Source organism: Mobula hypostoma, chromosome 1 (assembly GCF_963921235.1).
Source record: "Mobula hypostoma chromosome 1, sMobHyp1.1, whole genome shotgun sequence".
Lineage (NCBI taxonomy): Eukaryota > Metazoa > Chordata > Chondrichthyes > Myliobatiformes > Myliobatidae > Mobula > Mobula hypostoma.
In genome coordinates, this window is record NC_086097.1 from 177,384,289 (window position 1) to 177,410,923 (window position 26,635).

Below are 26,635 nucleotides of genomic sequence, written 5' to 3' on the forward strand. Positions count from 1 at the left end.
CAGCGGAGGGGTGAAGGGGTGTGATGTGGTGGGAGTGGCAAGGGATGGAGGGGGGGAGGGGCAGGAACAGAAACAATGAAAGAGGGTAGTCAGGTGGGAATGTGGAGGGAGGGCGAGGTAGCAGCAGGTAAGGGTTCACATTACTTAATTGGGGTAGGGCGTGATAGGGGCAGGGACAGAATGGGATGGGAATGGGTGGGAGGTGCGTTGTAGGGGTGGGAATTAGTGGGAGGGGCGTAGCTCCGCCTCTTGCGCCGCAGCCGAGCGGGGCTTGGGCACTCATTGAGTGAGAGCCGCTGGGAGCCGGAGCGCCGTTACTTTGTATCCAGCCGGAGCCAAGTGGCACTTTGTATCCAGTCATATCCCACTGATACTTTGTATTCGCCGCCGGGCTCCATTCTGTCTCCGTATCAGCATCGCTCTCTACATCGCTCCCTCTCCGCTCTCCCCTTTCCTCTCTCCGCCTCGCGGGCGGCGGGTCAGAGCCGGACAGCGACAGGGGGTGGGGGGCAACCCCCGGAGCCCAGGAGTTCGAGGCCGGGTCAGAGGGAGAGAAGAGGCCCGAGTGGAGCGGAGCCGCCCCGCGGCCATGGTTCGCACAGAAGCGGCGGTGCTGCTGGCGGCTGTACTGTGGGTAAGTAGCACCTTCCCCGGCGCAGGTGCCTCGGAGCGGGGCGACTGAAGACAAGGAGGCGGGAGGGGTCTGATGGAAGGGGGGGGAGAAGAGAGATAAAAAGAGTGATGGTGACTTGGGAGGGGAGAGGGTGGCAAGATCTGGATGGGGAGAGGAAGGGAAGGGGCGAGAGAACGATGGACGGAGAGTAGGAGAAAGGGTGGAGAGGGAGGGAAGGGGTGAGAGGATAAGGGTGAGTGGGGAGAGGGAAGAGGAAGATGAGGGCAGAGGAAAGAGAAAGGAGAGGGGGATTGGGAAGGGACGAAGGAGGGGATGGATAAGGAACGAAGGATTGGACGAAGAGTGGAGAGACAAAGTGAGGGTGGGACATTCCCCAGTAGGTGAGGGAGACAAGTTACCAAGATACTGAGACAGAAACGGGGACAATCACTGAGTCGGGCGGAGGGTTTAACTGAGCACTGACCGAGAGAGTGAGACGGGAAGACTTCAACTGAGAGTAGAAGCAGGGTCTTGGGACACTGTCGAGGGAGGGATCGATCCCTAGCGCGCAGAGACAACAGCCGTGTTTTGTTTCCAGAGGGGATTAAAAGGACACATCTCCCGCGCCCCTTTTATTCCCCGTGTACCATCTGTATGTATAGTCCCACGATTTGCAGTTCGCTTTTTGCAAATCTTGGGATTGTAAAGATATATAAATCTCAAGATTTGCACATCTCTTGTGTAAAGGAGAGGACTCACTTAAAGTTTCCGAAAAATGCACAATGTTCCGTGAATCGAAAGGGCTAGATTGCATAAAGACCTCACAGTCTTTCGTTTTTTTTGAGGGGGGGGGAGACACTTTGCACATTGAGAGACGGCGCAGTGTGAACGGATTTACGGCCCTGCATCGTCCCTGATTGCCAGCACCTTGCTTAAACCTCGGCGCTGGCTTTTCGCTGCATTAAACCTTCTAATGCAGTACAGTCTCATTTTCCAGCAGGTGACCCTGGAGGCGTCTAGAATATACATTTTTGGCGATTTGTACCCTGTCCCTACTGCGGCCCGCTCCCTTGGTTCTTAGCATGTTAGGAAGAAGCAGTTTTAGAAAACAATGAAGAGCGAGGGGGGAAAGGATTGCATCTGTGAATGGCTTTCCCGTTAACTGCACATTTAGGTCGATTTGAATTACAACAGGCTTTATGGCTGTATTTTTTTTTGCATTGGGTTTGGATAAAGACCAGTACAACAGAGACTGGTTTAAAATGCAACAAAATAACAGTGGAGGGCGGAGTTCGGATGAAAAATACTAGAACTTTGCTCGCATTAATGCGTAACGTTCTTTCTACGACTGACCTCTAGAAACCTGAAGTGGAGTTTGGAAGGAAAATTTAAAAACGTGTTTATAGAACGCCGGCATTCGCATTTGATGTCAGGTTTTTGTTTTGATAATGCATTGCACATGGTGGTTGTTGTGTCTATGTTTTAATATTTTCAGTATGTTTATGAGGGATAGCTGTCTCTAAATGTTAGGTTGGGTGTGCATAAATTATACCGGGGATTAATAGGTTAAAGTTTGCTGTCAAGGATTAAATTACCATTGATCCAGGGATTGGCAAGGTGCATTTAAAATATAGCAATTCAGTCTCTCCTCTCCTCTTTGCTCCCCCCCCCCACCCCACCAATCTAACAGTATCCACACCAGTTGTAACTAATTTTTCAAATCGAGTTTTCTTTTAAGAAAGCATTATAAATCAGTCGAGTTTGTCAGCAAATTGTATGGCAGGGAAATTGCCCTGGTATTGGAATCTGTAATCACCCCGTTGCCCAACGCTTGTCCCTGATCCTTAAGCAATTCAAGTTTTCAACGACACATTTTAAAATCTTGTCTGTGATTCTCTCTCAGTTTGCCACTCTCTGGGTGAAGAAGGTACCCTCTGGATTTCTTCCCACTTACCATGAACCTATATCATTCACACAGCATGCTGAAAATGTTCAGCGGTCAGGCAGCATCTGTGTGAAAAGAAACGAGTTAACGTTTCAAGCTGAATACCTTTCATCAAAATTGGGTGCATTTCCAGCCAAATGAAGATTTTTTAAATAAATTGTTAAGTTTGTTGTCTAACGCAGATTGCATGAGACAGACTTTGCTTGGATTTGAATATTACAGCTGTAAATTAGGCCCTTCAGCCCCACTGGTCCATGCCAACCAAGTTTTTGGTCTGATTCCCCTGTTTTTGGCCCACATCTCCCAAACCTTTCCTATCCGTGTACCTGTCAAAATCTTTAAGATGTTGGAATTGTACCCAACTAGCTTCCTCTGGCAGCTTGTTCCATGTACTGTATTTTGTCTGTACAAAATAGCTTGCCCAATAAATCTTTCTGCTCTCATCTTGAATCACTGTTCTCTGTTCTTCACCCTGGGAAAAGTACTGTGACCACCCACCTTAACTGTGACCTTCAGGATTTATACAGTACTAGGTCACTCAGACTCCTAAATTCCAGCCTATCCATTCCTCCTTATGATCAGGAGCCCAGCCCCAGTAACATCCTTGTGAATCTTTCCTAAACAATCAATTTTCTTATCACTGATGTATGTCATGAAATTTGTTGTTTTGCACCAGTGGTACTTGCAAGACTTTAAAAAAACTAAATTAGAAACATAAATATTGCAAGACATTAATAATAAGATGACCATAGACCATTCAGAAACCAGAACTCCAGGAATCTTGTGGCTGATGAGTACTCAAATATCAAGAATGCTGCAAGGCAATAAATTTCACAACGTGTCAGTGGTAATAATTCTGATTCTGAATGTATTGGGCTGTGAAAGCTACTCTTGCATCATTTAAATTATTCTCTCCTAGCCTGTAACTCTTTTACTTACCCTCTCCCCTATTATAATTCACTGACAAAGTTGTCTTCATGTTTATCACCCTTAAATTGTTTTAATCTACATAAATATCTCAGTGTGTATTAAGATAAATTTTAACATTGGCTGGAAGTTTAAACAATGCAAAGTTTTAACGCATTCTTATCAGTTGGTCAGTTAATAGGTCCACTGAAAATCTCTCTTAGTAGAATCCAGCAGGAATCGATGGGAATGTGGGGAGCATTTAAAAAAAATGCGATTTAAAAGGATTATTGGTAAATGGGTGATGATGGTTGAGCTGGATTTGGTGAATTGAAGGGGCTTGCTGCCATACTGTATTTCTTTGGTGCAAATACGATGGGAGAGTGATGCAGCTTGTGTTAAGCCACTGACTCATAGCACATAGTCCCATTTGATGACATCCGGTCTACTGCCTGACAGCACCAGAAACCGAAGTTTAGAATCAGATTTATGATCACTGATATGTGTCATGAAATTAGTTTCACCATGTCAGTGATGACAAATTATGACCTCTGCTGCTGTCTGTGTGGAATTTGCATGTTCTCCCTGTGACTAGGTGCCCCACATCCCAAAGAAGAATGTGTTGGTAGGTGAACTGGCCATGGTAAAATTGCCTTACTGTATGAGTGATGGTAGAGTCTGGGCAAAATGGCAGATATGTAGGGAGATTAAAAGCGATTGATGCAGCCTCAACGGGCTGAGGGGCCTTTTCTATATGTCTTGTGTCTCGAATACTGTTGATGGAAGCTAGCTCGACAGTTAATTCTAAAAATTGTTTTGACGTCTTCTGAAAGGAAGAACAAATCTCAGTTGTATTCTGTATAATGCTTTGATAATAAATGTACTTAGAATTTTTAAAAGGGGGGTACCTTTGTAAAGGAAAAGTGGGGAATTGTTTGGAAATGATGGGCCAGATGATTTACTTGATGAGCCCGAATAGACTGAGGCCACTTTGTATGCAATAATTATGAAGATGTACTGCACAGAAATGGGCCCTTCAGCTCAATGTCACGTTGCAACCTAAGACAATAAACTCACCCTTGACTCAAGCTATCGTGATAGGATTGCAAGGTGTTCAGTTATATTACAAGAGAATGGCAGGAAGAACATTATTGCAACACTAAATCCAGTAAGAAAAAATACTTCACAAACATTTTATAGTGAATTTCTCCAATGTTGGTCCTCTGGAGAATCAAGGGAGGCATAGGTTTCAGGTGAGGAGGGAGAAATTTAATAGGAACCTGAAGTGTAACTTTGCTACTCAGGCTGGGGCATACATAGATTGAGCTACCAAAGGAAGTGGTTGAAGCAAATACATTAACAGCATTTAAAAGGTACTTTGACAGGTACATAGATAGGAAAGGTTCCAAGGGAAATGAGCCGAGTATGTGCAAACAGGGCTAGCTTTAGGCATTTTAGTTGGTATGGACCAGTTGAACTGAAGGGCCTGTTTCCCTGCTGGATGATGCAATTCTAACCCTTGATGTCCTTCTACGTAGGCAATATGGGATGGACCCCCTCCTCTGCTTGTTGATGTAAAACTCTGATTTAGACCAGAGGGAGCTGCATCAGATAATTCCAATTTAAAAATCACATTTTATCCTCTCTTTTTACCGTCCCAAAGATAACAGTGGAGGCAGATGGAATCTCGCTGTGCATGTCTGGATTTACAGAAGATACATACCACGCAGTGGTGTCAAGAGACATTCAGAAAGGACAACTGCTCTTAAATGGTAATTCATGTTTTCAGTATCACTTCCTTTGCAAAAGATCGTTGGATGTTTGTGTTGGGCGGAGGAGAACTGGTTTGATGTACTGTCCCTCTGAGCTTCGCATAAGAGAGTGAAAGAGCAAAGAGAATGCAAATATTGCTCTTGGAAAATTCATCCACATTTTGTTTTGCTAACGGTTGGATGTGAAGAAATACTTTGTGCTGGCTGTTTGTCATTTGGTAATTGACATTATTTTAAGCAACTGAAGGCTTAACTTCTGACTTTAAGGGCCTAAATTGCTGGTGTTTAATTCTGCATCTGAGTTTGATGCTGTCTTGCAAACCTGAAATGGCTTTTTGGGTTTTCAGACTTCCTTGGAGAACACTGAATTGGTGAGGCTCCTTGTCAGTGTGAAGTCGTGTGTTATTGGGAAAGTAGTTGATATTAAAGAGTAGAGCAATATGTTTGTGGATATCAACTCTGTTTTATCGGATATGAAGTCTTTCAGATCTCTGAAGCTGTTTGCTAACGGTTGGATGTGAAGAAATACTTTGTGCTGGCTGTTTGTCATTTGGTAATTGACATTATTTTAAGCAACTGAAGGCTTAACTTCTGACTTTAAGGGCCTAAATTGCTGGTGTTTAATTCTGCATCTGAGTTTGATGCTGTCTTGCAAACCTGAAATGGCTTTTTGGGTTTTCAGACTTCCTTGGAGAACACTGAATTGGTGAGGCTCCTTGTCAGTGTGAAGTCGTGTGTTATTGGGAAAGTAGTTGATATTAAAGAGTAGAGCAATATGTTTGTGGATATCAACTCTGTTTTATCGGATATGAAGTCTTTCAGATCTCTGAAGCTGTTGGGGAGAATGGTATCCCTGAACGTCATTGGCAGGGTTGGCTAAGTAACTGTTTTGAGGTTCCTGGGAGAAGTATATAGTATTGGTCTATTATTGTCACATGCTGAGATACAGTGGAAAGCCACACTTTCCTGGTAGATTGAGTCCTACGTAATTTTATTGAGATGATAAAAATAAAACTGCGGAATGTAGTGAAGCAGCTACAGAGAAGTTGCAGTGCAGGCGTATCAGGTTGATGGGGAATGGTAAAATTGGGTGATCAAGAATTCATTCTTAGCATTATGAGGTCCGTCCAAGAGTCTGATAACAGTGGGATAGAAGTTGTTGAAATTGATGTGCTTTTGAACTTTTGTATCTTTCATCTGACAGGAGCAGTGGGGGTGGAGAAGAAAGAATGTGCAGGATGGAGGGGGTCCTTGATAATGCTGGCTGCTTTCCCAAGGCAGCAGAAAGTGTAGAAGTGGCTGCTAAGTTTACCAGTCTGCATCATCTTGCGGTGCCGGGCAGAGTGGGTACCATACCAAGTTGTGATGCTTCCTATAGTGTATCTGTAAAAATTGGTGAGGGTCATTGGGTTGTACTAATTTAACCATATATAACAATCACAGCACGGAAACAGGCCATCTCGACCCTTCTAGTCCAGGCCGATCTCTTACTCTCACCTAGTCCCACCGACCTGCACTCAGCCCATAATCCTCCATTCCTTTCCTGTCCATATATCTATCCAATTTAACTTTAAATGACAACATCGAACCTGCCTTAGCCACTTCCGCTGGAAGCTCGTTCCACACAGCTACCACTCTCTGAGTAAAGAAGTTCCCCCTCATGTTACCCCTAAACTTTTGCCCTTTAACTCTCAACTTGTGTCCTCTTGTTTGAATCTCCCCTACTGTCAATGGAAAAAGCCTATCCACGTCAACTCTATCCCCCTCATAATTTTAAATACCTCTATCAAGTGCCCCCCCCCCAACCTTCTGCACTCCAAAGAATGAAGACCCAACTTGTTCAACCTTTCTCTGTAACTTAGGAGATGAAACACAGGCAATATTCTAGTAAATCTCCTCTGTACTCTCTCAATTTTATTGACATCTTTCCTATAATTCGGTGACCAGAACTGTACACAATGTGTGCCTTATTGCTAACCTGGAGTGCCTTTTTGGATCTTCAGACCATCTTGGGGAACACTGAACTGATGAGTCCTTATTACTTTGAAGTACTAAGATGTGATTGAGAGAAGTTGATTATCGAAGTGTAAGGCAGTGATGACAAAGTTATACAATATGGAAACACACTTCAGCCCAACTGCTCCATGCTGACCTAGATGCCCATTCAAGCTTGTCCCATTTACTGATGCTTAGCCCATAACATTCTAGATCTTTCCAATCTTATGTACCTTGTCCAACTGTCTTTTAAATTGTTTGCCTACCTCAAATGGCAGCTCATTTAACATTAATACCACTTTTAAAAACATTTCCTCTCCAGTTAATCTATTTTCTCTCAGTTTAAACCTACGCTGTCTAGTTCTTGACTCCTCAACCCTGAGAAAAGGTATATCGCCTTCTTTTCAAATGGACTCCTTCAATCTTCCAGTTGCTTGATGTATTGAGACGGGGTTTCCAGAAATTGGTGGCAGGGTTGGATCTGGTTCAGTGCGATGAGTGGTGACATGGATTCCTGTTGTGAGGGTGACTGGAGTGGCTGGGGTTTTGGAGTAGGTGTGGTTCAGGAAAAACTTTGAGTTAAGTATTTTGAATGGTTTTGAAAATGTGAGAAACACTAGCTGAAGAATGGGTAACTAAAACAGGTTAATTCTGATTCAACCTGAAGCATCAACAAATCCTTTCCCCTCTCACTGTGCCTGCCCTCTACAGACATTGCTTCACCACTGAGCTCCGGCAGATTGTTGCTTCAGGTCCCAGCGTCTGACTCCAGGTTCAATGTGTCTTACCTAGGACTAATTGTTGAGTTCGCTGTCAGTGTGCACAGTTGAGGTATACATGGGTGCAATGAAAACTTGCAGTAGCATGAGAAGTACAGCATTAGAGTGTTAGGGGTGAGAGCAGAATTGATAGCTTCTCTACGAAAATGCCAGTTGGATCAATCAGAATCTGGTTCACTATCACTGACATTGTGAGATTTTGCAGCAGCTGTACATTAAAGAATTGCTATGTTGCAATGTGCAATATAAATAATGCTAAAGAGAGTAGAACAGTGAGTTCATGGGTTCAGAAATCTGATGGCAGAGGGGAAGAAGCTGATCCTAAAATGTTCTCTTCAGGCTCCTGTACCATCTTCCTGATGGCAGTAATGAGAAGAGGGCATGCCCTGGATGGTGAAGGTCCTTAATGATGCATGCTGCCTTCATGAGGCACTGCCTTTTGAAGATGTCCTTGATGGTGGGGAGTGAATGTTTGAAGACAAAATTACTAGGTTTGAAGTTGAAGTCGAATTTGCAGCATTACAGGCACGTAGCATCAAAGATTAGCTGTTTGTCACACGTACATTGCAACAGACAGCGAAATCCATTGTTTGTGTCAATGTCCAACAAATTCCAAGTGTCACTGTGCTTCCCATAGCAACGTTGCTCACCCACAACCTACTAACCCATGCGTGTTAGGAATGTGGGAGGAAGCCCACTCGGTCGTGGGGAGAATGTGACATCTCCTTGCAGATTGGGAATTTTACTACAATTGGTGCCATAAGGCATTAAGCTAACTGCTGTGCTACCATGCTGCCCTCATACTGTACTCTGATAAGCAGCATTCACAAGAAAATTTTAATTACAGGGAAAGCAATTAGAATTTAAAATTGCAAAGTGGTCATTGTTTTGCTGTACAGAGTTAGCTATTAGGGTTGTGCCTGTTAGTTCAACAACCGAATGGTTGAAACGAAGTAGCTGTTCTTGAACTTGGTGGTGTGGGGCTTCTGTACCTCCTTTCCTGTGGTAGCCATGAGAAGATGACATGGTGTAGCTGGCTGGGATCTTTGGATGTTGTCTTGAGGGAGCACCAGCACAGTGGAACTAATTGGCTGCCTGCCAAAGAACCAGTACAGGTGCTGTAGAACCAAGTGATCACCTCCTGTGCTGCCTGATGCTATTGTTGGGCATAACGTCAGCAGCTCACTGAAGGAGGTTCTTGCCTTGCGTTTATTGACACAGAGCTCTAACCCACCATCTGTGAGGTGAATGGTGTGTAATTTCTCAATGGTTGATGATGAAAGAATGCTAAGCTACACTTGAGCAACTGGCTTGTCCATTATTCACCAGCAAGCCGCTCTGATTAAGGTGGAGACAGAAGAGACTGCAGCTGTTGGCGTCTAGAGCAACAAACTACACATTATTTATGCCTCATTTATTTTATTTTACTTTTATTTAGAGATGCAGCACAATAACTGGCTCTTTCGTCCCAGTGAGCCTGTGCCTCATGTTATCAAGTAGCCTACTAACCTGTACCCCTTTGGAATCTGAGAGGAAACTGGAGCACCTAGAGGAAACGCATATGGTCACGAAGAACATACTAACTCCTTACAGTTAGCAGCTGTTATGCTAACTCCTCTGTGCTGCCCATCATTTTCAATTTCTTGCCCATTTTAATAAAATTAAGTGGAATCAGTAGGGTAGACAAACGAGAGAAAATCTGCAGGTGCTGGAAATCGAAGCCACTCTCACAAAATGCTGGGGGAATTCAGCAGGCCAGGCAGCATCTAGGGAAAAGAATATTGTCAACATTTCGGGCATCCTGCCAAAGGGTTTCGACCCTAAAATTTCCATAATTAGGTGCAAGATTTTTCCACAGCTATTGTAGGTGCCTAGAATGTCCTTCCAGGATGTTGTGGTGGCCTTTAAGAGGCTGTTAGACATATGAGTATATGGGAGTGGAGGGATATGGATCATGCACAAGCAGTAAAGATATGGTTTAATCATTATCATTTGATACAACATTGTGACCTGAAATGCCTCTTCCTGTGCTGCATTTTCAGACAATCTGCTGAAAGAACTCAGCATCTCTGGGAGGGGTATGATCCTGTATCCTACCAACAGACACACACATACTTTTTTTTGATTTAGATTTTAGATTTTTGATTAGGTTTTAGATATACGGATCATTGGGATCTCTTCTGGGGAAGGTGGGACCTGTACAAATTGGATGGGTTGCACCTGAACTCGAGGGGGAGCAATATCCTTGCAGGTAGGTTTGCTAACATGGTTCGGGAGGGTTTAAACTAATTTGCAAGGGGGATGGGACCCAGAGTGATAGATCAGTGAAAGAAGTGCATGGAGTAAAGCCAGATCTAACAAAGAGAAAGGCTTTGAGGAAAGAGAAGCAGAATAAAAGATGTAAAGGTAGTAAGGTAAAAGGGCTAAACTGCGTGTACTTCAACGCAAGAAGCATCAGGAACAAAGGTGATGAACTGAGAGCTTGGATACATACATGGAATTATGATGTAGTGGTCATTACAGAGACTTGGCTGGCACCAGGGCAGGAATGGATTCTCAATATTCCTGGATTTCAGTGCTTTAAAAGGGATGGGGGGGGGGGAGGGAAGGAGGGGTGGCATTACTGGTCAGGGATACTATCACAGCTACAGAAAGGATGGGTAATGTAGCAGGATCCTCTTTTGAATCAATATGGGTGGAAGTCAGGAACAGGAAGGGAGCAGTTACTCTATTGGGAGTATTCTATAGGCCCCCTGGTAGCAGCAGAGACAACGAGTAGCAGATTGGGAGGCAGATTTTGGAAAGCTGCAATAATAACAGGGTTGTTATCATGGGTGACTTTAACTTCCCTAATATTGATTGGCACCTGATTAGTTCCAAGGGTTCAGATGGGCCAGAGTTTGTTAAGTGTGTCCAGGATGGATTCCTGTCCCAGTTTGTTAACAGGCCGACTAGGGGGAATGCCATACTAGATCTAGTACTAGGTATTGAACCGGGTCAGGTCACAGATCTCTCAGTGGGTGAGCATCTGGGGGACAGTGACCACCGCTCCCTGGTCTTTAACATTATCATGGAAAAGGATAGAATCAGAGAAGACAGGAAAATTTTTAATTGGAGAAGGGAAAATTATGAGGCTATAAGGCTAGAACTTGCGGGTGTGAATTGAGGAGATGTTTTTGCAGGGAAATGTACTATGGACATGTGGTCGATGTTTAGAGATCTCTTGCAGGATGTTAGGGATAAATTTGTCCCGGTGAGGAAGATAAAGAATGGTAGGGTGAAGGAACCATGGGTGACAAGTGAGGTGGAAAATCTAGTCAGGTGGAAGAAGGCAGCATACATGAGGTTTAGGAAGCAAGGATCAGATGGGTCTATTGAGGAATATATAGTAGCAAGAAAGGAGCTTAAGAAGGGGCTGAGGAGAGCAAGAAGGGGGCATGAGAAGGCCTTGGTAAGTAGGGTAAAGGAAAACCCCAAGGCATTCTTCAATTATGTGAAGAACAAAAGGATGACAGGAGTGAAGGTAGGACCGATTAGAGATAAAGGTGGGAAGATGTGCCTGGAGGCTGTGGAAGTGAGTGAGGTCCTCAATGAATACTTCTCTTTGGTATTCACCAATGAGAGGGAACTTGATGGTGGTGAGGACAATATGAGTGAGGTTGATGTTCTGGAGCATGTTGATATTAAGGGAGAGGAGGTGTTGGAGTTGTTAAAATACATTAGGACAGATAAGTCCCCGGGGCCTGACGGAATATTCCCCAGGCTGCTCCACAAGGCGAGGGAAGAGATTGCTGAGCCTCTGGCTAGGATCTTTTATGTCCTCGTTGTCCACGGGAATGGTACCGGAGGATTGGAGGGAGGCGAATGTTGTCCCCTTGTTCAAAAAGGTAGTAGGGATAGTCCAGGTAATTATAGACCAGTGAGCCTTACGTCTGTGGTGGGAAAGCTGTTGGAAAAGATTCTTAGAGTTAGGATCTATGGGCATTTAGAGAATCATGGTCTGATCAGGGACAGTCAGCATGGCTTTGTGAAGGGCAGATCATGTCTAACAAGCCTGATAGAGTTCTTTGAGGAGGTGACCGGGAATATAGATGAGGGTAGTGCAGTGGATGTGATCGACATGGATTTATGAAGGGTTGACAGGGTTCCACCTGGTAGGCATTCAGAAAGTTAGAAAGTATGGGATCCAGAGAAGTTTGGCCAGGTGGATTCAGAATTGGCTTGCCTGCAGAGGGTTGTGGTGGAGGGAGTACATTCAGATTGGAGGGTTGTGACTAGTGTCTTACAAGGATCAGTTCTGGGACCTCTACTTTTCGAGATTTTTTTTTATTAACGACCTGGATGTGGGGGTAGAAGGGTGGGTTGGCAAGTTTGCAGAAGACAAAGGTTGGTGGTGTTGTAGATAGTGTAGAGGATTGTCAAAGATTGCAGAAAGACATTGATAGGATGCTGAAGTGGGCTGAGAAGTGGCAGATGGAGTTCAACCCAGAGAAGTGTGAGGTGGTACACTTTGGAAGGACAAACTCCAAGGCAGAGTACAAAGTAAATGGCAGGATACTTGGTAGTGTGGAGGAGCAGAGGGATCTCGGGGTACATGTCCACAGATCCCTGAAAGTTGCCTCGCAGGTGGATAGGGTAGTTAAGAAAGCTTATGGGGTGTTAGCTTTCATAAGTCGAGGGATAGAGTTTAAGAGTCGTGATGTAATGATGCAGCTCTATAAAACTCTGGTTAGGCCACACTTGGAGTACTGTGTCCAGTTCTGGTCACCTCACTATAGGAAGGATGTGGAAGCATTGGAAAGGGTACAGAGGAGATTTACCAGGATGCTGCCTGGTTTAGAAAGTATGCATTATGATCAGAGATTAAGGGAGCTAGGGCTTTACTCTTTGGAGAGAAGGAGGATGAGAGGAGACATGATAGAGGTGTACAAGGTATTAAGAGGAATAGATAGAGTGGACAGCCAGCGCCTCTTCCCCAGGGCACCACTGCTCAATATAAGTGGACATGGCTTTAAGGTAAGGGGTAGGAATTTCAAGGGGGATATTAGAGGAAGGTTTTTTACTCAGAGAGTGGTTGGTGCGTGGAATGCACTGCCTGAATCAGTGGTAGAGGCAGATACACTAGTGAAGTTTAAGAGACTATTAGACAGGTATATGGAGGAATTTAAGGTGGAGGGTTATATGGGAGGCAGGGTTTGGGGATCGGCACAACATTGTGGGCCGAAGGGCCTGTACTGTGCTGTACTATTCTAAGTTCTATACTCCTTTATATCCCACAAAAAGTAGTGGATATGGCCTAGTCCATCATGGGAAAAGCTCTCCCCACCATTGAGTGTGTTAACACAGTGCTGTCACAGGAAAGCAACATCTTTTCATCAGTGACCTCCACCACCCAGGCAATGCTCTCTTCAGTAAGAAGGTACAGGAGCATCAGGTCCCACTTCACAGGTTCAGGAACAGACATTACCTCTCAACCATTAGCTCTCGAGTCAGAGGGATAAGTTCATTCAACTTTATTTGCCTCATCACTGGGGAAGTGCGACTGATTGGATTGTCTCACAGAGCTGGCTTAGACATCCTTTGCTGTGATTTTCAGTTGCACATGGAAGAGGAACTAGACAGTGGTGCAGAAGTGACTGGGATCTGAAATGTCTCGACTCACTTGCAGTTTTAGTCATTCTGATATGTTGGTGATGTAAGTGGGATTCAGAGGAGAATTAAAGAACAGTAACGTTCTAGGTTTGAGACTGATTTTCCCCTCCATTTCACCGACATATGCACCGCTGTAATTAAAAAAAACTACATGTAGCAGCATCATATAACCACAACTTACAATAAAAAACATTTTAAACATAAATTATACAGTTTTGACAAGAGAAGACAGTTGTCCATCTTCAGAGCATATATATGTTCTGTGATGGAGAATTTACTGTACAGTGAAATCTGTCCCAGTATGTTTCTGTTTCCTGAGCCAGTCAGAAATGTAGTGTAGTATGACTTGGAGCCAGAAGGAAGCTTTGCAAAAAGGCTCTCAGTGAGCATGTGAGGAGGGTAGAAAAATTGATTGATGTATGATTAGGATGGATGGCTGATGACTGGGATGGATAAGCTGAGTTGAAGGACCTGAACTCTGATTCTAAGATTCTAACGTCCGAGTTCTCTGCTTGTACCTTCATTTTCATAGACACCTCGAATCATAAAATACAGAAACAGGACCTTCAGCCCAGTGAGTTTGGGCCAGTCATCATCCATCCATTTACACTCATCCTGCATCAATCCAATTTTCATTCTCCCCACGTTCCCATCTGTTTGTTCCAGATTTGTCCACTTGCCTGGGCACTGAGGTGTTCTACTCCACATCTCAGTGCCCTCCTGCTCTCTGTAGGTCCTACCCTGGTCTGTCCTCCCAAAGTGCCAATTGACACTTGTTGCCATTAAATTCCATCTGCCATTTTCTAGGCCATATATCCAGCTGGTCCAGATCATGCTGCAAGCTCTGATAGATTTCATTATTGTCCACTATGCTCCCAATCTTGGTGCCATCCAGTTTATTTCGTTATTATAAGATAAACAACTACAACAGACCCAGCACCAATCCCTGCTGCACACCAATAGTTACAGGTTTCGAATCAGAGAGGCAACTATCTGTTACCACTGTCTGGCTTCTTCCACCAAGCCAATGTTGAATCCAGTTGACAATTTCATCCTGACTGCCAAGTGCTTGGGTCTTCTGGACCTGCTTCCCACACAGGGCTTTGTCAAACGCCTTCTCCCTGTATCAACCTTCCTTGTAACTTCCTGGTTCTATTGGCTGTTATATTGTTGTGCCCTCTTGCTCCTAAATGGACCTTTAACTTTTACTTCTGTGGCTGGGTACTGTTGGTCTGATACCATCGAAGAAAATGCATTGGAAAGTGGAAGAAGTTATTTCCTTTAGCCTGTTCTGCCATGTTGAGACCCAGGGTTGAAGGTTGACCGAACTGTCATACAGTAGCTGAATAAGGGTCTCGGTCCGAAACATTGACTGTTTCATCGATTCCATAGATGCTGCATGACCCGCTGAGCTCCTCCTGCATTTTGTGCATGGTGCAGTAGCTCCTACCTTCTGCTGAACATCTATTACTGGCACCAGATTAAAACTGAACCTAGCATTAGTTTTGGTCACCCTACCATGGAAAAGACATGGTTAATCTGGAAAGAGTGCAGAGAAGATTTACGAGGATGTTGTCAGGTATCAAGATCCTGAATTACAGGGAGAAGTTGACCACACTTAATTTTATTTCTTGGAATATAGGGGATGACACGTGTTTTTAAAGAAGTATTTAAAATTGATGGGTGTAGATCAGGTAACAGCCTTTTTTCCCCAGGATCGGGAAGTCCAAAATCATGGGGATGGATTTAGGGTGAGAGCAGAAAGATTTATAAGGGACCTACGGGGCAGCCTTTTTCAGACAGAGGGTGGTCATTATATGGATCAAGCTGCTGGAAGAAGTGGTCGAAGCAGGTACAATAGTTTCATTTCAGAAGTACACGTACAGCCGGAGTTTTGTGGAATATGGGCCGAATGCATGAATTGGGACTCGCTGAGTGACACCATAGTCGGCATGGACTCTGTGGGTCGAAGTGCCTGTATCCACATTGTGTTGCTCTCTGACTCTATTTTTCTTGTGGTAGATTTCCAAATTTCACCCACTCTAAAGTTTCAAAGCTTTATTCCCAGTTACCCCAATCTGTAGAAATACTTGCCCTCCCATTGCCTTGCCTGTTACACCTCAATAGCAGTGGGTGGTGGCAGTTCTTGATGGATATCACTTTCCTGAGCCATCACCTCTCGTAGGTTGCTCAATGGGGGGAAGATCTGTACCTGTAATGGGATTGGCTGAGTTCACCACTTTTGTGAAGTCTCCTGAATTCCTTTGCCTTGGAGTTCCCAAACCAGACCATGGTGCAACCAGTCTGGATTCTAATCCATTTCTTCTGTTCTATTCTACCTACTTTACTGTACCTAATAGATAGGTCAATGGGGACTCTACTGCACTAAAACTGCTTCGTAAGTGCAAGGTTTTACTGCTCAAGTTTAATTTTATTGCTAATGTTCAGCTGAAATCATTTGGGCCGATTTTGATTTGTCTTGAGAGCTTTTTTTAAATGCAGTACCTGGAAAACACATCTGCTCCCAAGCATAGCTCCTTCATTTCTATGAATTGAATGAAAATGTATTTAAGGTCTAATGCAAATAGTCTTTCATGCGTTCAGCAATTAAACACATACCTGGCTTCAGATATGTGCTGTTTCAAAGCTTCAGAGATAGCACATTCATTAATTGGATCCTTGTGTTTGGACATTGGATGGACCATAAGTTGTAATCACTGCAGATGAGATGTATTTCCATTGGACACACTTGAGCAACTGGCTTGTCCATTATTCACCAGCAAGCCGCTCTGATTAAGGTGGAGACAGAAGAGACTGCAGCTGTTGGAGTCTAGAGCAACAAAGTACACATTATCTATGCCTTATTTATTTTATTTTACTTTTATTTAGAGATGCAGCACAATAACAGGCTCTTTCATCCCAATGAGTCTGTGCCTCATGTTACCAAGTAGCCTACTAACCTGTACCCCTTTGGAATCTGAGAGGAAACTGGAGCACCTAGAGGAAACGCATATGGTCACGAAGAACATACTAACTCCTTACAGTTAGCAGCTGTTATGCTAACTCCTCTGTGCTGCCCATCATTTTCAATTTCTTGATCATTTTTATAAAATTAAGAGGAATCAGTAGGGTAGACAAACAAGAGAAAATCTGCAGATGCTGGAAATCGAAGCCAGTCACACAAAATACTGGAGGAATTCAGGCCAGGCAGCATCTATGGAAAAGAATATTGTCAACATTTCGGGCATCCTGCCAAAGGGTTTTGACCCGAAAACTTCCATAATTAGGTGCATGTTTTTCCCCCGCTATTGTGGGTGCCTAGAATGTCCTTCCAGGATGTTGTGGTGGCCTTTAAGAGGCTGTTGAACATATGGGTATATGGGAGTGGAGGGATATGAATCATGCACAGGCGGTAAAGATGGGGTTTAACCATTATCATTTGACACAACATTGTGGCCTGAAATGCCTCTTCCTGTGCTGCATTTTCAGACAATCTGCTAAAAGAACTCTGCATCTATGGGAGGGGAAGGACCCTGCGCCCTACCCCTGAAACACAGACATACACAGAATCCTTTATAACCCACAAGGAGTAGTGGATATGGCCCAGTCCATTATGGGAAAAGCTCTCCCCACCATTGAGCGTGTTTACACAGTGCTGTCACAGGAAAGGAACATCTTATCATTAGTGACCCCCACCACCCAGGCAATGCTCTCTTCAGTAAGAAGGTACAGGAGCTTCGGGTCCCACTTCACAGGTTCAGGAACAGTTATTACCCCTCAACCATCAGCTCTCAAGTCAGAGGGATAAGTTCATTCAACTTTATTTGCCCCATCACTGAACTATTCCCACAACCTATGGACTCGCCTTCAAGGATGCCTCATCTCATGTTCGTTATATTTATTGCTTATTTATTTTTTTCTTTCATATTTGCCTGCAAGAAAATGAATCTCAGGGTTGTATATGGTGACATGTGCTTTGATAATAAGTTTACTTTGAATTTTGTAGTTTGCTGGAGTTTGACCTGAAATGAAGATGGCTTCCAAATGTTTGTGAACAATCGCAAACTGTGTGTATTCTAGACCATGGTGAATCTCAGCTTGTAGGACTCTGAGAATAGAGAGGGGAAGTGCGACTGATTGGATTGTCTCACAGAGCTGGCTTAGACATCCTTTGCCGTGATATTCAGTTGCACATGGAAGAGGAACTGGACAGTGGTGCAGAAGTGACTGGGATCTGAAATGTCTCGACCCACTTGCAGTTTTAGTCATTCTGATATGTTGGTGATGTAAGTGGGATTCAGAGGAGAATTAAAGGACAGTAACGTTCTAGGTTTGAGACTGATTTTCCCCTCCATTTCACCGACATATGCACCGCTGTAATTAAAAATACTACTTGTAGCAGCATCATATAACCACAACTTACAATAAAAAAAATTTAAACATAAATTATACAGTTTTTACAAGAGAAGACAGTTGTCCATCTTCAGAGCATATCTATGTTCTGTGATGGAGAATTTACTGTACAGTGAAATCTGTCCCAGTATGGTTCTGTTTCCTGAACCAGTCAGAAATATAGTGTAGTATGACTTGGAGCCAGAAGGAAGCTTTGCAAAAAGGCTCTCAGTGAGCATGTGAGGAGGGTAGAAAAATTGATTGATGTATGATTAGGATGGATGGCTGATGACTGGGATGGATAAGCTGAGTTGAAGGACCTGAACTCTGATTCTAAGATTCTAACCTCCGAGTTCTCTGCTTGTACCTTCATTTTCATAGACACCTAGAATCACAAAATACAGAAACAGGACCTTCAGCCCAGTGAGTTTGGGCCAGTCATCATCCATCCATTTACACTCATCCTGCATCAATCCAATTTTCATTCTCCCCACGTTTCCATCTGTTTGTTCCAGATTTGTCCACTTGCCTGGGCACTGAGGTGTTCTACTCCACATCTCAGTGCCCTCCTGCTCTCTGTAGGTCCTACCCTGGTCTGTCCTCCCAAAGTGCCAATTGACACTTGTCGCCATTAAATTCCACCTGCCATTTTCTAGGCCATATATCCAGCTGGTCCAGATCATGCTGCAAGCTCTGATAGATTTCGTTACTGTCCACTATGCCCCCAGTCTTGGTGCCATCCAGTTTATTTCATTATTATAGGATAAACAACTACAACAGACCCAGCACCAATCCCTGCTGCACACCAATAGTTGCAGGTTTCGAATCAGAGAGGCAACTATCTGTTACCACTGTCTGGCTTCTTCCACCAAGCCAATGTTGAATCCAGTTGACAATTTCATCCTGACTGCCAAGTGCTTGGGTCTTCTGGACCTGCTTCCCACACAGGGCTTTGTCAAACGCCTTCTCCCTGTATCAACCTTCCTTGTAACTTCCTGGTACTATTGGCTGTTATATTGTTGTGCCCTCTTGCTCCTAAATGGACCTTTAACTTTTACTTCTGTGGCTGGGTACTGTTGGTCTGATACCATCGAAGAAAATGCATTGGAAAGTGGAAGAAGTTATTTCCTTTAGCCTGTTCTGCCATGTTGAGACCCAGGGTTGAAGGTTGACCGAACAGTAGCTGAATAAGGGTCTCGGTCCGAAACATTGACTGTTTCATCGATTCCATAGATGCTGCATGACCCGCTGAGCTCCTCCTGCGTTTTGTGCATGGTGCAGTAGCTCCTACCTTCTGCTGAACATCTATTACTGGCACCAGATTAAAACTGAACCTAGCATTAGTTTTGGTCACCCTACCATGGAAAAGACATGGTTAATCTGGAAAGAGTGCAGAGAAGATTTACGAGGATGTTGTCAGGTATCAAGATCCTGAATTACAGGGAGAAGTTGACCACACTTAATTTTATTTCTTGGAATATAGGGGATGACACGTGTTTTTAAAGAAGTATTTAAAATTGATGGGTGTAGATCAGGTAACAGCCTTTTCCCCAGGATGGGGAAGTCCAAAACCATGGGGCATAGATTTAGGGTGAGAGCAGAAAGATTTAAAAGGGACCTACGGGGCAGCCTTTTTCAGACAGAGGGTGGTCATTATATGGATCAAGCTGCTGGAAGAAGTGGTCGAAGCAGGTACAATAGTTTCATTTCAGAAGTACACGTACAGCCGGAGTTTTGTGGAATATGGGCTGAATGCATGAATTGGGACTCGCTGAGTGACACTGTAGTCGGCATGGACTCTGTGGGTCGAAGTGCCTGTATCCACATTGTGTTGCTCTCTGACTCTATTTTTCTTGTAGATTTCCAAATTTCACCCACTCTAAAGTTTCAAAGCTTTATTCCCAGTTACCCCAATCTGTAGAAATACTTGCCCTCCCATTGCCTTGCCTGTTACACCTCAATAGCAGTGGGTGGTGGCAGTGCTTGATGGATATCACTTTCCTGAGCCATCACCTCTCGTAGGTTGCTCAATGGGGGGAAGATCTGTACCTGTAATGGGATTGGCTGAGTTCACCACTTTTGTGTAGTCTCCTGCATTCCTTTGCCTTGGAGTTCCCAAACCAGACCATGGTGCAACCAGTCTGGATTCTAATCCATTTCTTCTGTTCTATTCTACCTACTTTACTGCACCTAATAGATAGGTCAATGGGGACTCTACTGCACTAAAACTGCTTCGTAAGTGCAAGGTTTTACTGCACAAGTTTAATTTTATTGCTAATGTTCAGCTGAAATCATTTGGGCCGATTTTGATTTGTCTTGAGCTTTTTTTAAATGCAGTACCTGGAAAACACATCTGCTCCCAAGCATAGCTCCTTCATTTCTATGAACTGAACGAAAATGTATTTAAGGTCTAATGCAAATAGTCTTTCATGCGTTCAGCAATTAAACACATACCTGGCTTCCGATATGTGCTGTTTCAAAGCTTCAGAGATAGCACATTCATTAATTGGATCCTTGTGTTTGGACATTGGTTGGACCATAAGTTGTAATCACTACAGATGAGATGTATTTCCATTGGACAGTAAAACTCTTAAATTTGATTTCAACAAAGGGTCTCATCCCAAAGTGACTATATATTCCTCTCCATAGATTCTGACTGACTTGCCGAGTTCCTCCAGCATCTTGTGTGTATTGCTCAAGATATTCATCATGTGCAGAATCTCTCGTTTTCATTTCAAAGTTTCTGTTTTCCTTGAAGCCTAGTAGTTGGTCCTTTGTAGAGCATTGGCATGAAACAGTTATACCTAACTATAGCTAGAAGGTTGGAAATAGATTTACACTATTATTGGTACCTACTCTGGAAATACTGCTGGCTAGGTATAGATGATTCCATGGAGCATGTCGGCATGTGTGGGGCAAATCTTTTGTAGAGTGGTGGGTGCCTAGGATGGGCTGCGGGGGGGGGAGGTTCGTGATGGAAGCAAATACCCTAGTTGCTTTTAAGAGACTGTTCGATAGACATGAATATGCAAGAAATGGAGGGATATGGATCATGTGAAGGCAGAAGAGATTTAGTTTAGTTTAGGAGCATCATGTTTAGCACAGACATGGTGGACCAAAGTGCTTGTTCTGTGTTCAAACAATCTTCTGGAGGAACACAGTGGAGCAGGTTGAGCAGTGCCTTTGGCGGGGGAGGAGAGTTACTGATACTTCAAATTGGAATCCTGGGCTGATCCTAGTGAGAATTTTGACCAAAAAATTTCACAATTCCTCCCCATCCCCCGATGTGGCTTGACCACCGGAGATCCTCCAGCAAGTTGTGTGTTGTTTCCTGGAAAGGGTGATCTGGTCATTGCAGTAAAATTCTGATTTGCCTCACTAGTGCTGGATAGGCTGCCTCACATTACAGAGAGTTCACTGTGCAGGCTGGTTGTCGTAATTCCCATGTTGCAAAAGTGTCTGCACTTGAAGGCGATACAAAATCCATTGGGACTTCCTGAGGAGGGCTAAAGAGGTGGTAACAGGTCTCATGACCCAGCTCGTCCTTGTTGGCTAAGTTGCTTAACTGAGTTGGCCCGTATCTTTTCAGACATTTAAGCATGGGAAATGTTTTCTAAATTTTGTAATTATACTTGTCTCTAACACTTCCCCTGTCAGCTCATTCTGAACATCCACCACATGGAAAAAATGTTGCCCCTCCAGTCCTTTCTGAATGTATCCCTCCCCTTCATTTTGTGCTAAGACTCTGCTACCCCTTGGTGAAATTGTGACAATTCAGCCTTTTTATATGACACTCATTTTATATACCTCTTCAGGGTCAGAACATTCACTTGTGTGTGGTGAAGTTTGTTTAGTGGTGTAAAACATAAAAGATAAAATAAGTTACAAAAGATAAATAGTGCAAAAGGGGGGCAATGTTCATGGTCTGTTCATAGATCTGACGGCAGAGCGGAAGAGGCTGCTCCTGAATTGCTGAGAGTAGATCTTCTGGCTCCTGTACCAACTCCTCAGTGACGTTAACGAGAAAGAACACATGTCCTGGATGGTCATGGTCCACAGCCTCCTTTGCTCCAAGGTAAACACGGCTCTGTTCCTGTGTGCTGCTTGTGACTTGGACAGTTACATCTTTGGAAATGTCACCTTGAGCTGAATTTCCACATCGTAGAAGATGCTGGCAGCCTTGCTGTGGCTGGCAAATTCATCACACTGGTGCCTCAAACACTCCATTAGATACCGGAGCAGAGTTGGGCCTTTCAGCCCATTGATCTTTCCTTTGCCCCATAATTTACTTATTTTATTATTATATAATAATATATCCCTGAACTACTGCCGCAAAAATAAGCTCCTGTCAAATAGTGATGATAAACCTGATTTTGATTACAGCTCTCAACCCCACTGGTGTACCTAATTTGGAGTTAGTGGGGGGGGGTGGAGCAGATTTGATGGGCTGAGTGGCCTAATTCTGCTCCTATGTCTTATGGCCTTAAATTAAAGGGCTGTGTGAATGGCTGTAGAGGAAGGTTGGCAAGTTATTTTTTTTTGAATGGGTCAATTATTTAAGTTTGATTTGCACGCAGTCTGAAGTAAAATTGATTCATTTGTAAAGAGCAGAGGTATAATCCATTGCCCTTTTACTCAAACTCTTAACTGTACTGATAGTTTAGACAGCAAGTGAGTCCCAAATCAACTCCCTCTCCCCCCCCCCCACTGTGTGTACTTGAGGGTGGGTGCTGTGGTTGAGAAGGTGAAACATGGGTGCCAATTACATCTTGTAAATTAAACTTTATTCTGAATTACCATTTGTGATGCATCTAAATATAGGGCTTTAATTGTACTTGTGAATTCAAGTTATCTGTGGTTCAGTTGCCAGCATCTCATCTGAGTGTCAAATCATTTCAAGACTTCTGGTCACTGAGGAGTGCTGCATTGTTGGAGGGGCAGTGCTGAGGTTATGGATCAGGCATTTGGTATAACATTGCAGTCAAGGAAACAGGGTTGAAAGGAGGGTGAAGACATTGAAGGTTCTCAAGTGACAGGAGCACAGAGGAGGAGGGGGTGCAACACCACTGATTAGGGATAATATAACAACAGATCTTGAGATATCTTAGAGGGAGCACCTTGTATCATATGGGAAGAATTTAGGAATAGGAGAGGGTAATCATTGTGAGGTTATAATTTAGACCTCCCAACAACCACCAAACCCAGCCAGTGGTGTAGTGGCATCTGCACCATATTTCGAGGTGAGTGTTCACAGATTCGTACCAGCCAGTTCCTTGCATGCTTTCCATCCATGCTGGGTTGAGTCTCGTACTAGCATTTCAGCCTCAGTTTTTAAAAAAAAGACACATACTAAAGGAGCAGCGAGTGCTTGGAAACAACAATCAACATTGATATAAAGGAGATGTAAAGTCACAGAAAGATAGTGTTGGATGGTTTTAAACTTCTCAATTTTGATTAGGATTGCTTTAGTATAAAAGGCTTATCTGTAAAATGTTTGATTATTTACATTATACTCTACAATAGTGTCCTGCCAGAGATGGGATAGCTTTGAACTGGGAAACAAAACTAGGCAGTTGATGTATGTGATAGCGGGGAGCACTTTGGCAATAGTGACTATAACTCTGTAGTTTCAAGGTCGTGGAAGAAGGGTTAAGGTAGGTCCTCCAAGTTGAGATCTTGAGTAGGAGAAGGCTAATTTCAGGGGTGTAAGAGAGGATTCAGTGGAAGTAAATTTGTAGGTTAACTAACAGCTGACACGTAGGAGTTTTATTAAGTGGCTGCTTTTCTCTGCGGGGGTATTAAAGGTTCTTAAAAGACAGGAGTGAAAAGGATGAGGGTACAGATTAGGGAGAGTAATACCTGGGATACCTCAAACCCTCTTTAAGATTCCTACCACTCAATTTAAACCCATTCTCCTTTTGCTCTACCTTCCATGGGGAAAAGATTAACTACCTATCTGTTCCTCTTGTAACTTTGGGTCACTCCTTGGCCTCTTTCACTCCAGTAAGAATAAATCTAGCCTATCCAATCTTTCACCATTATTGAAGTCTGTATTCAAGGTAGTGATTGGTCAATCTCCTCTGCACCGTCTCTATAGAGTGGCAACCAGAACTGTACACGTGTATTTACTGGTATGTAATAAAGTTGCACATAACATCCTATGTTCTGACCTGAAGACAAGCATGCCATTTGTTGCCTTCACACCCTACCTGCGTGTAACATTAAAATCTCTCTTCCCCTCATGTTATTTGTAAAAACAACTGTTTCCTCCTTGTATCACAGGGGCGATGTTTATTCATTAACCAACATATCAAAAGAAAAATTTAATCTGATCACAAGAGTACAAGAAAATAGTGGCAGCAGTACTGTATTTGGCCATTTGACCCTGGCCTCAACTCCTCTTTCAGCATTGTGGGCTTTTACTTGGCTGCCTTAGTTCACCATAGTTCAGGTTCTCAACTGTGGGATGACCAATTTTGTGCTACGAAAATTCAGATCTGCTTGCAGTGCAGAGAGACTGAGTATCACACCCTCAAAGGTTTCTATTGCACACTGGTATTGGGATTTATTACAAAGTATAATCTATCATATCTATGTATGTCTCATTGTTTTATAATGGGAGAAGAGAGAATATTTGGGATGGGAGGGAGCTTTGATTATGCTGTATTGAGGTCACAAGAAGTGTAGATGGAGTCCAAGGAGAGGAGGCATATTTCCACGATTAGCTGAATCATGTCTACAACTTTGCAGTTTCTTGTAACCACGAGCAGAGTAATTGCCTTGTGATGTGATGGAGGCTTTGCTCATTCCTCCCAGTACCTTCCACCCCAGCTCCTGGGAAGGTTGTCTGGTCCCACATTGACCTCATCGGCTACCTCAGAACTGGAATGCTAACAAGGTATGCTCGAGTCCCAGGAACCACCAAAGTGGAGGATGACTCTGAGAGGTGGGGGTGTCTGCAGAAAATCAGCCAGGGTGTCCTAAAGCATACTCTTTGGTCCACCTGTGAAATCTGGGCGTGTTTCCATGTTAATGAACCATATAAGTACAAATGCTGGCATATTCTTAAGGATATTGCCTTGATTTCCAGCAACATGCGTCGAAGCTACTTGGCTGGATGAGCTTAATTCGGACAAGCAGACATAGGACACTGGCAAAGCTGTAATGAAATAAGAGGTTAAGATGGGGAAACGTAGCAGTAAACCTAGATCGGGAGTCATTTTCTGCTTCCTTTGAATCCAAAAGCATTGCCTTAGTGTGGGAGCCTGTCAGATTAACATGTTACATGTTCAGTTTTGTTCATAAACTGTCATTGTTCTTTGATCTCCCTTTCACTTGCGTGCATCAGCATCACATACAAAATATATGTCTGGAGCCTTCCTCACCTTCAGGCTTGTGATAATCAGAGACTTCAATGCTGCTGCCAATCACAGAATGGCTTCACTTCCCTGTGGGATGGGGTTAGGAAGCACTTCAGGGGCGTGGGTATCTGTAATTGTGCACCATGTTGAAGGTCAGAGTGAAGTGGCGAGCTCAGCAAGCTAATAAACTTTTCCCCCTAGTAACTTTGCAGATGATACGAAAATGGGTGTTGTCATAGATGGGGAACAGGAGTATCAAGCAGTGGGATCTTGACTGGAAAGGTGGGCGGAGGAATGGCAAATGGAATTCAATGTGGGTTTAAAAAATGTGTTCCAGTTTGGATGGACAAATCAAGGTAGGACTTCTACATTGAATAGAATAATTCTAATGCTGTAGATCAGAGGGACCTTGGAGTATAGGTGCATAGATTCTGTAAGATAGTCACTGGTAGATAGGGTGGCAAAGAAAGCATTTTGCATGCTGGCTTTCATCAGTCAGGACATTGGTTATGTTGCAACACCACCAGACATTGGTGAGGCTACGGAGGTGGTCACCCCAAGATGCAGGAGGCAGATACCTGGGTGACTGTCAGGAGAAGGAAAGGAAATGGGCAGCCACAGTGACCAGGTCTCTGGCGCTAAGGCTCTGGAGGGGGGAACACTGCAGTAGTGATGGGCGATTCCATAGTTAGAGGACTAGACATGAGATTTTTGTGGATGTGAAAAGAGACGCCCAGATATTATGTTGCTTCCCAGGTGCCAGGGTCAGGGACATCACTGATTGGGTCCACAGCATTCTAAAAGTGGAGGGAGAGTAGCCAGAAGATTTGGTACATATTGGAGCCAGGGGCATTGGTAGGAGAAGGGAAGAGGTCCTGAAGACAGAATTCAGGGAGTTGGATTGAAGGCTGAAAAGAAGGATGTGCTCCCTGTGGCATGAGCCAGTGAGGGGAAGAATAGGATGGTTTGGCATATGAAGGTGTGGCTGAGGAATTGATGCAGGGGACAGGGATTCAGATTTCTGGATCATTGGGATCTTTTCTGAGGAAGGTATGAAATGTACAAAAGGGACAGGTTACACCTGAACCTGAGGGGAACCAATATCCTTGCAGGCAGGTTTGCTAGAGCTTTTGGAGAGGGTTTAAACCTTTTTGGTAGGGGTATGGAAACTGGAGTGATAGTACTGAGATTGGGAACTTGGTGTACAAGTAGATGCAGTG

At 43.8% G+C, this 26,635-nt stretch overlaps 1 protein-coding gene across 1 annotated transcript in view; it reads left to right on the top strand.

Annotated features, from left to right (window-relative positions):
• The first annotated feature begins 247 nt into the window (after positions 1-247).
• Positions 248-26,635, top strand: part of LOC134352777 (cadherin-2-like) — a 210,090-nt gene continuing 183,702 nt past the window's right edge. The window contains exons 1-2 of the mRNA XM_063060225.1: positions 248-634; positions 5,128-5,236. Coding sequence (XP_062916295.1) covers positions 590-634; positions 5,128-5,236 — 154 coding nt within the window. The 5' untranslated portion in view covers positions 248-589. The remainder of the gene's footprint in view (positions 635-5,127; positions 5,237-26,635) is intronic.